The sequence below is a fragment of the Opisthorchis viverrini genome (assembly GCF_000715545.1).
Source record: "Opisthorchis viverrini unplaced genomic scaffold opera_v5_90, whole genome shotgun sequence".
In the NCBI taxonomy this organism is placed as follows: Eukaryota; Metazoa; Platyhelminthes; class Trematoda; order Opisthorchiida; family Opisthorchiidae; genus Opisthorchis; species Opisthorchis viverrini.
In genome coordinates, this window is record NW_008751743.1 from 1,280,345 (window position 1) to 1,295,736 (window position 15,392).

General features: G+C 39.9%; 1 protein-coding gene across 1 annotated transcript in view; it reads right to left on the reverse strand.

Moving 5' to 3' along the window:
* Positions 1 to 9,308, reverse strand: part of T265_13638 (hypothetical protein) — a gene marked incomplete at both ends in the record, with an annotated part of 16,592 nt that extends 7,284 nt beyond the window's left edge. The window contains 4 exons of the mRNA XM_009169829.1: positions 3,314 to 3,520; positions 6,486 to 6,689; positions 8,372 to 8,508; positions 9,103 to 9,308. Of these exons, the coding sequence (XP_009168093.1) occupies positions 3,314 to 3,520; positions 6,486 to 6,689; positions 8,372 to 8,508; positions 9,103 to 9,308 (754 nt within the window). The remainder of the gene's footprint in view (positions 1 to 3,313; positions 3,521 to 6,485; positions 6,690 to 8,371; positions 8,509 to 9,102) is intronic.
* Between the last annotated feature and the right edge of the window lie 6,084 nt (positions 9,309 to 15,392).

Sequence of the window (15,392 nt, forward strand, 5' to 3'; positions counted from 1 at the left end):
GCATTACAATCGTCACATCCATACTACGTCAAACGGACCGTTGTTCACCACTTGGCGAATCATGTCAACAAGCTACCTTTGAAAAAGTCAATACGATCAGGTGAACTGAGTCAAACAACCAGGGTATCATGAGGTGATAAACGCTATTTAGCAGGATGATGGTGGCTCAGATAGCCTAGATGGTGAGTGGTTTGTTGGCTGAGGTGAGCTGAGCAATTTGATCGCAGACGTTTAACAACACCAGTCAAGGTAGCGTCATTTGCATTGGTAATTTTTTAGATATATTATTGTACAAAAAGCTAAGGATGGGCCATGGTCTGATGAAACTTGCATATTAAGTCCGCATCTTCCAAAAGCTCTGCGACATGAATGTACACGCATGGTAATCACATAAATTTTCAAGTAATGGACGATGGCGAACCAGTCGCCATTAGCAGAGGTATCATATATTGCTGTAATATCACGTCAGAGCTTATCCAAAAACAGTCCACTCTAACTGTGTATCAACTTCGGTAACTTAGGTTACTTTCCTCACTGAATTTATCAAGGCAAAATAAAGCTGACACACAGGATTTTTTCCGTTCCTCACCAAAACGGATTTAACTGTTATTATTGCGCCTCAAACATGGAGTTCAAAAAGAAAATTGCTACTGTTTTCCCACCTTGCTGCAGGGTTCAGCTTGCTCTGAGGCAAGCAAAACTTCCCAATTATTAAGGGATTTTTTGAGCTGCGTGATGTCGCCTGTATTTTTACGTTGATGAAAGGGTTAGGATGATTCATGGGAGGTTTCGCCGTTATCCGAGCTTTTTGTTACGTACACCTAATGCTCAATTGTTTCCCAACCGTTGCGTGGAACCTTAAATTTTTAAGTTGTTTTCCAGCTAGATTATATTAATAAATTACATAATACGCTAAAAGACCTCGAAAGACTCTGAAAGCATTATATACTCGTGCCAAGAGGGTCGNTAGTTCATCTTTTAAATCTACCTAATCCCTTAGCAGTTATGTACCGTAATTAGCGATAGCCCAGGTATTGGCATCGTGGGACCGTGTGGATTTCCACTTATTTCTACACATCCCAGCCATCTCACCAACCCTTCAGGCCCAGCTCTCTGGAAATCTTTGGACTGCATCCCCTTAACGGTACCGAGATTCAGTGAGACGCAGCTGCTTTTCAGTGTCCCAATGGCCTAATGTTCTACTGGCCCCAGAACAAACAGAAGACAGCTCTCCCTTCAGTGTTTCGTTTCTCAAAACACATGCGTTGGAGCAGGGCTAGTAGACCATCTCAGCAACTCTCCTTGGTCCCAGCTACCTCATAGAGGGTTTGCGCAACCGCTGAGAGACAATTCCTCAAGGCATAAATCCTTGTGTGCACATATACCAACAAACACGGGTATTTAAGTCCTATCTTCGATCAAAAACGGACATAAGTGCAGATATGTGTAACCTCTTTTGACAAAATGGATCCAGCTGAAGAGTTACATTGTCGTCAAAGTATAACCCAGTGTAACAACGTGAATACACTCCCTCAAAAGTTCACGAATATGGAAGGTATTTATTCTGGATCCACCGATGAAGAATGAGGTTTCCTATGGAGTTCACCCTTTCGGCCCCATGGGGCTGCGTTCAGTATCCCTTTTTCAGTTCATTGTTGTGTCCTCAACATTTGTGGTTGCTCTGTAGATAAGCTCATGATTTTTTATGAACAGTTCCTGTGGACATGAGATCGCCTAGTACAAGCGTTATACTTTATAGCCTTTGACGAGCCTAAAACTACACATCACCGACATTCGTAATGTATATAGCATACACGTCTCTTTACACGCCACTAACATCCGTCGAATAATTCACCGGCAGCTCGGACCACGCCTAAAATCTGCGGTACATTTGCGTAATGTCTGGCGGCGCCTGCAAAACGCAATCTAGAGGAAACAGAATGCTTTGTACTCTTTTGGAAGTTCTGACTCATTTCTTCAAAGGATTATAAGTCTACTGCGTAAAGTTAGTCTGTATGCTGACATCCTTTTTTTCAGATTTTTTTCCGAAAATGTGAGCAAAGGAATTTTTAGGGCGCTACTATTTCTATGGTCATTTTGTGTAAAACGGTAGTGTAACTGCAGCGCAATCGATACAGTGCATACTACGAATGTCTATCCAATAAATTCAAGAAGTTAATTCTGGGATCAAACGTAAGGGCTCCCTCAAGATAGTACATCTCACTATCAAGAAAATGTTACAAAAATGGGGCAAGGCAACCAGGTTGTTTCGAGTACCTTTTTTTCCACCCCAATTATAATTCAGGAAGAAAGTTGACGAAATTGTGTGTGAATTATGTTAACCTCGGTGGCTGAGCTTTGTACGAATAAAGTAGATGAGTTTCCGAGAGCACCAAGAACACATTTTACCATTCATGGATATCGCATCTACCTCTGTGATCAAAGCTAGTATCAGTGTTGTTAGGCAAAACTCCCAGGAGGTCTGCGAATCACTGGGTTAGGGAGTAGTTTACTAGCTAGGTAAGAGCATGCGTTTGCACAAGCCACTTTTTCTAACCAGAAGAATAAGGCGCATGAATACGTTGTCAAATAAATGTAAAAAGGAATTTCCTTGTTAACTGCTTATTATCGATTATCTGGAATGTGAGATTTTTTTATTATAAGATAAAAACACAAAGTAGTGAAACAGTTTGTTGCAATCCGACGTTTCTCAAGAATTTCTACAGTCAGTTCTAGGGATCAGTTGTTGAAGTCCTTGAGAAAGCTTGTTCACCACAACTGAAGCATCGGATTGCATCAGATTATTCCACCAAGATATGCTTTGACTTTATAATAAAGAAATTCATATTATACACCACATGGCACTCAATCTTTTTAGCACTCTTTGAGCCGATTCCGGCCCAGAATTCATAATCGAAAAATGCTTTCTTCCTTGTTTAATACGTCCTTTTAAAAACAGTTCAAGAAAACTTATATGATTATCACGTTGCAATCCGTAGTTATTGGAAAAGCGTTTTTATCTACGGTCAGACCGAACTTATACCGAGTTTGAATAAAAAACGCAAAACAAACGGCATCTGGCAGCTTAATTTGGAGGTTTCAATCACAAAAAGTGAAGGAAACCGAAACATACCTGATTACTCAGGGGCGGTATAAACGATTATAATAGTGATTCATGTATAACCAGACTTTACCTCTCAGCAGTAGGTGTTCACTACAAATCGTATAGTCGTATAGTGACAGTCTGTATCTAAGCTCAATAAATTGCTCTTATTCGTTCCTTTATTTTTCTTACTCATTTTTTACCAATTACCTGTGGGACTACCGCATATCTTCTTGTTCACTTTTTCCGGTTGATATAAACTTTGCTTGCTCTTCCGCGCGTAAGAGAAACAAATAAGCGCAAATGGACAGACAAATCCTCCGAGGAATAGACAGCTGCTGAATATGATGCTGGAGCGATCGTTGGACAAATAGTCAAATGTGCATCCTGTGAGAAATCCTTCCATCACGTACCGTCCTTTGTGATAGAAGAGGAAAAGATTGCATGAAAGTTGCGAACGGTACCCTAGCAACATTGTTTAGGATGCGGTCTCTAATTACAACCAATTTCTATCTCATGAAAGCCTTAGCCTTACAATGATTATTTACACTAGTTACGCTAAACAATAGGCTAACCATGCTGACGTGGTTATTCACTGTTCAGTTTGAGGAATATCACACTGACCGGAGCCCTTGCAAATGAAAATTGTCTGCAAGATAATTTTTACCAGTCACATCTACCTGATTGTGAAGAAAAGTAGTCGGATTCTGTTTGGTAAAGTATTTTTCAATAACGCGCTGATAGTGAGTTCTCGTTGATGCAGCAAGTAAAGCCAGCTGATGTCAAGCAGTTTGAATGTTTCAATCAAGTATACCAGTAGTTTCAAAGCAACTTTGCACGTCGTATTCGTTGCACTGCAAAGCAAAAATCAGTTCCTACCATTTATTGCCCTGAGCAACATTTTCCGCAAACTGTAAATACTACGCATGAGTTACTGTTATTAGTGTACGCATTCTTCATGAATCTACAACAAAAACCAAGTCCCAATGAAGATTCGCGGTAGATTACACCTGACTTCACGAATACTGGATAACCATCCAAAGCGTAATTCTTTTCAGAACCTCCGCTTATCTTATATCTTGGATCAAATCTCTAGTCAATGAAAAAGCCGAAAGGAAGGCGGGCCATAAACGCTGACGACTGGCTAGATACTTATCGCAAAACAAAAACCGAAATTCCAGTTTTCTAATTAAAAGTCTTCTTTTGCAGAAAATCGGACGATTTGTGAGCAATGTCGGTATATATATATATATATATATATATATATGATATAAATAACCGATGCACAGCTGTTAGTGAGGATAATGACGCTAAAGCCAGTGTATTGTTTCCTAGGCTGCCGTTGTGTCAATGCTGGATGCTACATCACTGTGACATGAGCGAATCGAAGAAAAAGTTGAAAATTAGCGAAACATACTCATTTGAAAACTAATTTGTTTTTTCGAGAGACTTACTTGGAACCCAGCTGAATCTCTCCTTTGTAATGTTTCCAGGCGAACGAATGTGCTGCACCAGTCGAAATATTTAGTCACGTGACTCATCACTAGCTAACGGCAATTGTTCATTTCTGCCCTATATTCCGTGTGACGATATATCTCTAGCGGAAGGATATTTGTTGAACTATGTCTATTTCGTGTTTAAAACTGTATTCTGTAGACAGGCTGACAGTATCGCTTGGACTTCCATGATATCACCTCTAGTGACCGGTTATTTTCTCCCCATGCACCACGCTCTTTGTCGAGATACGCTGAGAAAAACTTTCGATCAAATCAACCACACAACGACAATCCTTCATAGACTAACTGAACGAATAATGCAGTAGTTGATTGACTATGGAAACTAAGAGCTATGGATTACGAGCTGTGGGTTACCTGTTAAACCTGCCCATGGATTCTCGGTGGAAATCCGCAGAAAACCCATACATTCAGACAGGTACCTGCATTACAATCGTCACATCCATACTACGTCAAACGGACCGTTGTTCACCACTTGGCGAATCATGTCAACAAGCTACCTTTGAAAAAGTCAATACGATCAGGTGAACTGAGTCAAACAACCAGGGTATCATGAGGTGATAAACGCTATTTAGCAGGATGATGGTGGCTCAGATAGCCTAGATGGTGAGTGGTTTGTTGGCTGAGGTAAGCTGAGCAATTTGATCGCAGACGTTTAACGACACCAGTCAAGGTAGCGTCATTTGCATTGGTAATTTTTTAGATATATTATTGTATAAAAAGCTAAGGGTAGGCCATGGTCTGATGAAACTTGCATATTAAGTCCAGATCTTCCAAAAGCTCTGCGACCTGAATGTACACGCATGGCAATCACATAAATTTTCAAGTAATGGACGATGGTGAACCAGCCGCCATTGGCAGAGGTATCATATATTGTTGTAATATCACGTCAGAGCTTATCCAAAAACAGTCCACTCTAATTGTGTATCAACTTCGGTAACTTAGGTTACTTTCCTCACTGAATTTATCAAGGCAAAATAAAGCTGACACACAGGATTTTTTCCGTTCATCACCAAAACGGATCTAACTGTTATTATTGCGCCTCAAACACGGGCTTCAAAAAGAAAATTGCTACTGTTTTCCCACCTTGCTTCAGGGTTCAGCTTGCTCTGAGGCAAGCAAAACTTCCCAATTATTAAGGGATTTTTTGAGCTGCGTGATGTTGCCTGGATGTTAACGTTGATGAAAGGGTTAGGATGATTCATGGGAGGTTTCGCCGTTATCCGAGCTTTTTGTTACGTACACCTAATGCTCAACTGTTTCCCAACCGTTGCGTGCAACTTTAAATTTTTAAGTTGTTTTCCAGCTAGATTATATTAATGAATTACATGCTACGCTAAAAGACCTCGAAAGACTCTGAAAGCATTATATACTCGTGCCAAGAGGGTCGGCGAATGGAGTTTTTGATTTTTTACAAGAAGCCTGCAAATGACGAGCGCAATATATTTTCTTACGATGCAGTTTGCTCTGTTAAATACCTAGACTACAATGCTTGACAAGTTAAATTAAAGACCGGATGGGAGAGGTCCTATGCCAGATTCGTTTGTGTAAGCTGTCTACACTTACAATAATAATTCCAATAATACAGCCGGATAATTCCACGATGCAGTACAAAAAGTCAAAAGCAAACCGTTCAGCATCGAATTCCCGGGATCAGCTAGAAGCACTATGTAAAGAAACGTTTGTTCTCCTCTTCCGTGTTGTTAAGACCTACCACCAACGATATACTCTTTTCTCTTTGATACACATGCGTTCTTTTGTTTTTCAGCTTTAAGTACACATTCGAATGCATGTTACATGCCTATTTTAGTTAGCCGGCGCGAAAAGTATCGTTTGTTTACGCACACACACATGTATGCAGTACTCACCTATACCGAAGAAAGGTAGAATGGTCCATAATGTAGACCACAGCCATATTAATAATAACGCATAGGTTGCATTTCGATTTGTCACCGCATAAGACCATGGCTGAGCGTGGGCGATTGTCCAGTAGCGCAAGTAGGCAATGGTTGCCAGAGTTGTTATGGATGTGAACCCGAAGAGTCCACCAGCAAACCCGTAAAAGTCACATCCTGAAAAGAAGGATAAATTGCTCCACAAAGTATCTTTCCGTGTTAAGATATCAAAGGAAGCTGAAAGTAATGATACCTAAAACAAAAATGACAAAAAACGAAGCACAGTTTGGCTGGGCAACTTTGCGATTCTGCTTTTTGAGGTGATATCAATGAAAACACCACTTTAGTATTCAATAGCTNGTGATATCAATGAAAACACCACTTTAGTAATCAACAGCTTGTCAGTACAGCCACTAACAGGATTTTAACTGCCTGTTAAAAAATTTGAGCCTATTATGGATTTAAGGACGTTGTACTCTGAGAGATTTGAAAGTCCAACTTAACTCGGTGCTTGAAATATGCGAATTAGTAGTCGTACTTAGCACACAGCCGGTGATCTACGGTGGATAAACATGCAACGCTTGCCTGTCTGTTAATTAGGTTATCTGTCTTAGATCTCCAACAGCACTTATGAAGGGCAGAGTTTACTGGTTTGTTCTCCCTAATGCTGACCACCTGGTTTAACTTTGAGCCATGTAAGTGAGGGAGATTTTCCAACTAAATCCAAACTTACAAATTAGAATCTGATCTCTTATATCTAGCCGCCCAACATATGATAGTAAAAAACCAATGCCCTCTACATATGACGTTCCTCCACATTTCTGTGTATTAGACGTGCCGAACAGGGAAACCGGATCGCTACGTATAAGGTTATTGCCAATTTGGATATAGCAATGTTAGCTGTAAATTATTTTTGTGAAATATTTATGCCACTTTCGAGCAGAGTACAATTAACGAGGGGGCAGATGACCTCACTAAACAGCTACTAGCTTTTTGAAATATTTAGATTCAACAGAAAGTATGTTGTGTATAATTTAAAGGAGGTATAGAATGGTACCTACAAACCTTCACCTCTCCATTCACTGATATCCTGTTCAGGAGGTAGTACTTCATAAACGCTATGTACAGATGCGGGCCCCATACAATCTGACATGTGCATACACAACCAATGTTTCACGCCTACCAGCCGTAAGATATCCCCGAGGTTTTGTTTACTTTTTTGGGAAAACCACAGTGAGTTAGCCATGAGCCACGATTTGGCATAATACCTTTTACGAGAGGCAATCCTCTTCAAAAATGAAAGTTTACTTGTCCGTGGTGTCCATCAGCAAAGAGTTGTCATTTGTCTTTTAGCCTGGATAAAAAGTGTAGAAAGTTGAAAACAAAATCCATTGTAGGATAAGCTAGCAAAAGGGGCTTTGGGTACATTTTNTGAAATAGGTGCTAGCAAAAGGGGCTTTGGGTACATTTTTGAAATGACTCTTTATAAAGCTGTTGACAAGAAAAACGTCTTCATAGACATGAGGTTTTATGGATTGTCGGAAAATATTAGGCTAGAATTTCTGCTCTTCAGCGGATCATTTCGAAAGAGGAACGGTTGAAGCTTGTACGACAGGCATTACCACGACGATACTGAGTCTCTGAGCTGCTAGCTAGGTAGCAATTATTCGAACGTAAATAATCTCAACTTAGAAATCGATGTCTCTTCTCTAGACCACATATGCGTCAGCTGCGTACCTTGCAATAGTACTATGGGGCCAAAGTAAAGAGCCGCTTAACAATAATTCACGCTTGTCATATCAATTACTCAGTTAGCCATAGGATTTATGAACATGAAGATGCCAACCGGATTCGCTTACCGACTTTTCCCCAGATCCATTTCCTCTGAAACATTGAAATGACCTTCATCGGGAAACAACAGCTTATTGTAAGGCCCAAATCTGCAACAGCCAGATTGATGGTAAACCAATGGCGTGTTTTGCGTGCAAATCCGTTTCTGTATACAAAGAGTGGAGAACTGATGAAATGTTCGGTGAAGAAAAAAAGGATGTTCTGGATACAGAGCTTTGGATTAACTTAGTAAGATGAAGACGCCCAGATCTCTCGTGCGACAGCATTTGGTGGTTTTCTGCATTCGAATGGGGAACGATTAGTGGGCATTAAATGAAGTATGGCTCACAAATAAGACATGGATAACGATATGATCCAGTTGGTGCTTGCATTTTAAACAGAAGCTCATATAAAGACTGCAGTAAAATGGATGCCGGATGGTTAGAAAAGTGAATATCCTTTTGATTTCCATCGGGGCAGGTGGACATCTTTGTAAACAATGAAAACCTAAAAAGCCCGAAAAACTGACTTAAAAGCAACGATTTATTCTGGGTAGCATTTACTCCTTATTACGATCAACTCCAGTGCGACTGCGTTTAGTCAGAGGATTTAAAACCATGGGGATGAAATACAATTATGCTTTTCCATTATCTGCATACATACGTGTAAAAATCTGTGAATAAAGACTACAGAAATGTAAACACTATCATGAAACAATATTAAGCAACGATACTATCAACATAATATTCGAAGGTCTCACAAGCTGAAAGCAAGTATGATGAAGGAATTCAGGGTAATGGAAGAAATACCGACGATTGATGCAAATACTCCAAAAAGGTAGAAATATCCGGGGCTTGGTGCAGCATGCATATACCAATGTGGCAAAACAATTTTCGCGAACGCTGGGTCATTGAAGTAAGCAGCAGCCACAGAGAGGTTACACACCGCACATTCAGAGTAATTCATGAATCTGTGGAAAATAAGATGTGAAAAAAGAAAATAATTTGCCAGATCTCCGGTGGTTATTGAATTCAGCCACACAGTGCTGGTGTGTGATTACAACGTAATAGACTCTTGTTCACAAAACCAGTGGTCAGTTTTTTTAATGTAAGCGGATCGAAGGGTCATCAGATCAGTGTAGTTTGAAAAGTCACGAGCACGCGGGTTTGGATTTCACGGAATCAAGCTAAGGCCTAGGAATGTGATCCAATAAGGTAGCAAAGACGTTCGGGCGGCGAATATCACAGCCATACGAGACCGTTCATCTTAACGAACTTATTTTTGCAGCTCGCAGCGATTTCACGCGTTGATATTTATGCGACATACTGTTCTTTTATTCAGCCAAAAGTTTCGAATTTCTGATTTTCCTCAAAATTATTTAGGTACTTTGTCCCCTATTTTTAAAGAACACAAAACAGCCTTGCATTAAGAGGAAACATCGATTCCACTAATGGGGTCAATTTCCTTATTTTTAAAGGTACTCAAAATACTGATAATGTGAACAGACGGTTGTGGAAGTAATCACACTTTCAAAAATAACCTGGCACTAACAATTCTTTCATAACTAAAACCGACCCATGTTCAATAAACATTTACCAGATATATGCATTTTTTACTACCTAAGTAAATTTTATGGAGTCTTGAATCTTCTTTTTACAAGAACTAATGTGTCCTTCATCAAATAATATGACCGGCAATATTGTACCTTTCTGAACTTTTCACCGCGTGTAGTTTGATACTGCGTATCTGTCAAGAACCATTAAAATGTAAACAGCAACGCATGGAAGAAATCAAAAAACATAAGCGTAAGGTTCTAACATTAACAATTCATTTTCAACATAGCGCTTCCAAACGAAAGTGGTCTGTCACTAGGACGTCAGCCTATATTTGAGAAACCTTGTGCCGATTTTATGTATATAAAATTATTTTGTTAGACTGTCTAGAAGTAAGTTTAGTAAACTGTACAATGTGAGATGCAATGCAGTTGAATAGTCTGCTCGTAAAATCTCCCGGATATAACGATGAAACAAAATGTTTTGCCTAAGTCACCAGTAGGTTGACTCGTCGTTCCATTTGATTTTTAACAAATTTGAAACGTGTGATTCTTCTCTTCGTTGCTTTTGAGGTTTACTACTAATCGTATTGCTGAACGTGTTCATAAGATAAATAACAATCTGGTGAATCTGTCATGAAACCTGCATTCAAAGATTTTTTATTTGCCTGGAGGTAAAGAATAGTTTTCTCTTTCATCCACATCAAGTCATTTGCATTCAGCGGTTTAGCACGAATAGTCGCAGCACACTGCAAAGATTTTCCAAATGGGCTTGCCCCATTTATTAGGGCCACATATAATTCAATATCTCTGGATAAAGTATTTAAGATAAATGATCCATGTTTGCTCTTCATTGCATCGTAGCACTGTCCATTTCAAGTGCATTCAGTCCTAAGTAAACCGGATGGATCTTCCCAGTGAAGTAAGCTGTAATGGTGCAGAGAAAATGTGTGATAATGAATACAGTCATACAGTTTATCTGTTCAACTTCTCTCAAAGCAGTGCTTCTGAAACAAATAAATTTGGGGGAGGAGATTAGAACAAGACCTATCAGCAACTGATCATATGTCTTGGGAAATTAGGTACCTTTGTTTGAATGGCTTATTCAGTGCAGGAAGGATTAGTAAAAAATAAATCTCTCATATTTGTAAAAAAAATGCTTGTATCTGTTATTTGGGCCCATATGACTTTGATTAGGAACAAATAGTAAAAACCTTCGGTTACAATTTATACATTTTTGCACATCCTACATTCCCCAGTAATCACTTAGCGGATAGCACATGGCGAACTTACGAATGCACTTTTCGCTATCAAATTTTCATAAAATTAATTAAAAGACGGTATCAAACGAATAAATCTGGTCGTATATGGACAATTTCTTTGTCCTTTTCCCACCAGTCAAACCACACATGTTTCACTATAAACAGCATTTCAAGCACCAGCCTCTCTTCCCATGGCAATATTTCAGTGTGTTAACAGTAATTATTGTGGTTAAAATGAGTCAAGCAAGTTTGAAATCACTGTAAGTAGTGGTCATCCAACCATAACTGTATTGTATTCAATTACTTGACTTTCAGTTACGAAGATGGCTGTCTGTGGTGTTCTGTGAACGTTCTCTTCTAAGCTTCGAAGGAGGTTAGCTCAAGAAAACAACTTACAAAATATTCGGCAAGTAGTGTTTTAAAAGACAAAGGGGGCAGTTTGTAGATCGAACTGCGCCTAAAATAATGGCAATTCAACTTTCCAATAAAAGGGGCAGCTGTGGCGAAGTTGCAGGCAGCGGTTTGTACACCCTTTCTCCACAAAAATCCCGGCTACTATAAGTTTTCTGAGCAATCGTGACATTTGCGTAAGTTAGTCTACTAGACTGGTCTTAATTCGAAACAGAAATTGTGATTTAGTTGACAGTAACTCTGCACCTGTTACGAATTATCACAAATTTATGTTGGAGGGCCTCGCAGAGATTTCTTACAGTTACGGATACGGCAAAAATGTGAATAAGTTTGATTAGGTCTTAATTTGAATGAATTTGAATAAATCTGAAGCGACGTCAGTTTTGTTATCCGCCGCAATCGAAAGAAAAATGGGACTCTTGTATGGGTAATGGATAGGAAGAAGCTCATGACTAAGGTACCCCAACAAGTACGAAAACTATACCAGTCACAATGAAGGTTCTCATCATTGTGTTAGCTACATTTGGACTTCCCTTTAGCATGGATTACGTACGCAGTACTATTCATATTTACAGCATGTTTGTAGAGCAGAATGACTAATAGCTAAGTAAAGACCTTGTGATCTCCGTTAAGAATGCGCCACAGGGGGAACAGTCCATTCAGTATCCAAATGCTTATTCATATCGTGCTCCAAGCATAAATGCTGTCCACGCAATAGAGTAAAGCATATTATCTTAGATCACCAGCGTTCATTTTTAAGCTGGTTCACCCACGTACAACCATTGTTGTCCAATAGACACAACGCATACAAATAAATGTCCTGCATAGGCAGATTCGAATATGATGCCCTTTCTAATTACACGTTCTGCAAGATGTCATGTTTGTCAGTATGTTCTGCTTTATTTCCCACCGTATACTCAACGCCCTTTTCTCCCATCCTGTTGCCAGTTCGGAAGAAGTACGCGATCTATTGGACGTGTGTTCTTGTGTGAATGGGGTCTCAAGGGGATAATTTTGATATTTTAACTAGGCCTATCATGACAAAGAAACTATACATAAAGAGTCATATTGAAAAACAACGTTCTGCAAGTTTAGGTGATAGCGGTAGAAACTATTAGCTGTGTAATGGGTCACTGCATTCCTCATCATTTCCTTCAGTCTATACGTGCTATTTCGGAAGGGGAGTAACGCATGTCGACCAAGCAGCACACGTAAATCAGTGACATTAGTTTAGGGGATGAGTTTGCCAAGATGATCGCAGAAAATGGGGAAAATTCAAAATGAATGAGGACTTTCAGCCGTAAGACAGAGCAACTCTTGTCCAATGCTGTTTGCACCCGTGTATGAGAATTTTCGTTTTCTGCATCCAGTGTACCGCAAAGGTTGCAAAAACTATTTCACATCAGGCTAAGGATGATCAGCTTTTGCTTGAATTCTTTTTCATCAGTAACTAATCGCCATTTATCTGGAAATTTCCTCCTGTGAACCACGATGTTCTGAGTGGCCTATCGCATTACCCGTTTCAACCCAGGAAAGGGGTCCTTCTGTTCATGTTTGTAGCTTGTATAAAGTAAGTTACAGTTGGCTTGTTGTTTCATATGGACCTCCGGTCAACACAATAAACTAGGCACTGATTTTGTTTCTCAACTAAGTTTACGGGCTTTAGGTGCTCTAATGATGTACTTGTGGTTTCGAAATTCACCCACCTATACCATAACTACTGATAGCTCATTTACTCCTAACATCAACCTTCATGGGGGCCTGTTCTCTATATTTACCAAGGCGCATGTGGACAAGCTCCCTAAAATGTTGGGGAGTCTGCAGTTGTTGGGGCAAGTGGCATTGACTGTCTTTAATCATATCCCTAATAAAGTCGGAAATACTCTGTCTCACTATGATTAGATTACACAGATTACACAGTACTTCGTCAGTCGTAACACTGTGAGGTAGAAAATAACATACTACAAAAGTGACAGAATAAATCAGTCAATACGCGTCAAACTTACAATATTTCCTAGTTGGGTTAAATATTTATGTAGTCGTATGTGAATTGCTGATGCCGCTATCGTAATTTGAGTTCAATAAATATCCTTATAGCTCCTTGGGCATCCAATGACCACTCACTTCATTCATTGGTCAGCCAAACTGCTCGCTAAAGTATATGCTGACAGGTTTTGGATGCTTACTATCCGGTGAATCGAAAGGACCTTGCAAAATATAAATCCTTCTGGTTTACATTAACTGGCGGTGAGGCAGCTAGCAGAGTGACGGATTTTGGATAACGGATATGTGCTTAACAAAATCGTTCATTTTTTAAAGATGTTGAGAACACTGAGAAAAGAAAGTCACTGACTTTCTTGACTTCAATAAATTTGATGAAATCAGTCTGTTTACGTCTGTCTTCCGAACTCAGGAAAAAACATCTTCCAGAAACAAAAACATTTGTCAAAATAGCTTGGTCCCCTGTTTTCAAGGAATAAGGAAGATTTATTTTTTCTAATTACTGTGCATAATACAAATCTTCGAACTGGTATCAAGCGTGTACTACGCACCACGACGCTCACAAAAATGCACCTCGATTGGTAATGAAACGTTTTCAATCAAATTGCTTAACTCGGTTAACAAGCCAACAGCCAAAATCACCATACGTTTGGCTGAAAATTGTACATAGGCTGGTAGACTGAGAGAATATTTGCGAGTTTGCGAGATCTCTGAAACAATATCTGGAGTGGTGCCTTACTTGACATTGTTACTAAGGGTGTGTTTTAACTTTCGATTGTCCGCGGACCGAGCGGTATAGGTATATACTGATGGAAAGAGAGCAAAACGATGCAAGAATACGATTAAATGCCAAGCTGTTTCAATGTACAACAGACACTTAATAAAAACCACCGTTCATCGATTCTAGTGGGCAAGAAATGCATATTCAGTATCCCTTTCTATGTTTATGTATAATTCCGGATCGACGAAAAGACGACAGAATAAGAGCGGTGAGCCCTCAAGGAAGTGGCCTACTGTTGCCGTCTTTACGATCATTCTAAAGCATGCCAAGTTATCGGTGGCGTGGGCGAAATTTCGCAATCATGGAAATTTGTGCTTCAAGAGATTTGGGTACCGCTAAATTTACCCTGACCACACTTAACACCTATATTCCCGTTATTTTTAAAAACTTTTATGACAGACAGGGCATTTCACGCACATAGCTTATCTCATCGCAAATTTCTGAGTTGATATTAGGACTTGTATTGGGAGCCAAAAACGAAACAGAGGGGTTGAAATTACTTCCACATGGCTGTAGTATCGGGAATCAGACGAGCACTTATTCACATGTGGCAACCTTATACGGCGATCTCTGGGTCTCCAGAGAGACCCAGTACTAGCTGTATTCTTGTGTGGTTGTGAGACAGGGCCTCGGACGGATGACGTGATGCGTCTTCAGATTCACGACCACTGATGTCTCGGAGGCATTGTTGTTGCCAGGTGGCATCAACGTTTCCTAATGAAGCAATTACCCAGTTGTGCAGCAGGTGCTTCCGTCACAGAAACATGAAATGCTACCAAATTCAGTGAACCGGCTATGTGTTACACATGCCGGAACATAGTCCGCTGAGATAGGCTTTTTTCTCCGTGCCTCTTTCAGAATAATGCAACCTCGGTATGGGTAAATGTGCGAATTGATGGAAGGACGTGAAATACATTACGTAGAGCTCAGGCATCCATATTGAACTTCCAGGATGATTCCTCCGAAATCTTCCATGCTCTTCACTGGAGACTGTGAGAATTGGCGGCCAGTCGACCCCAGTTATACTTTTGCCGTCAGTATTT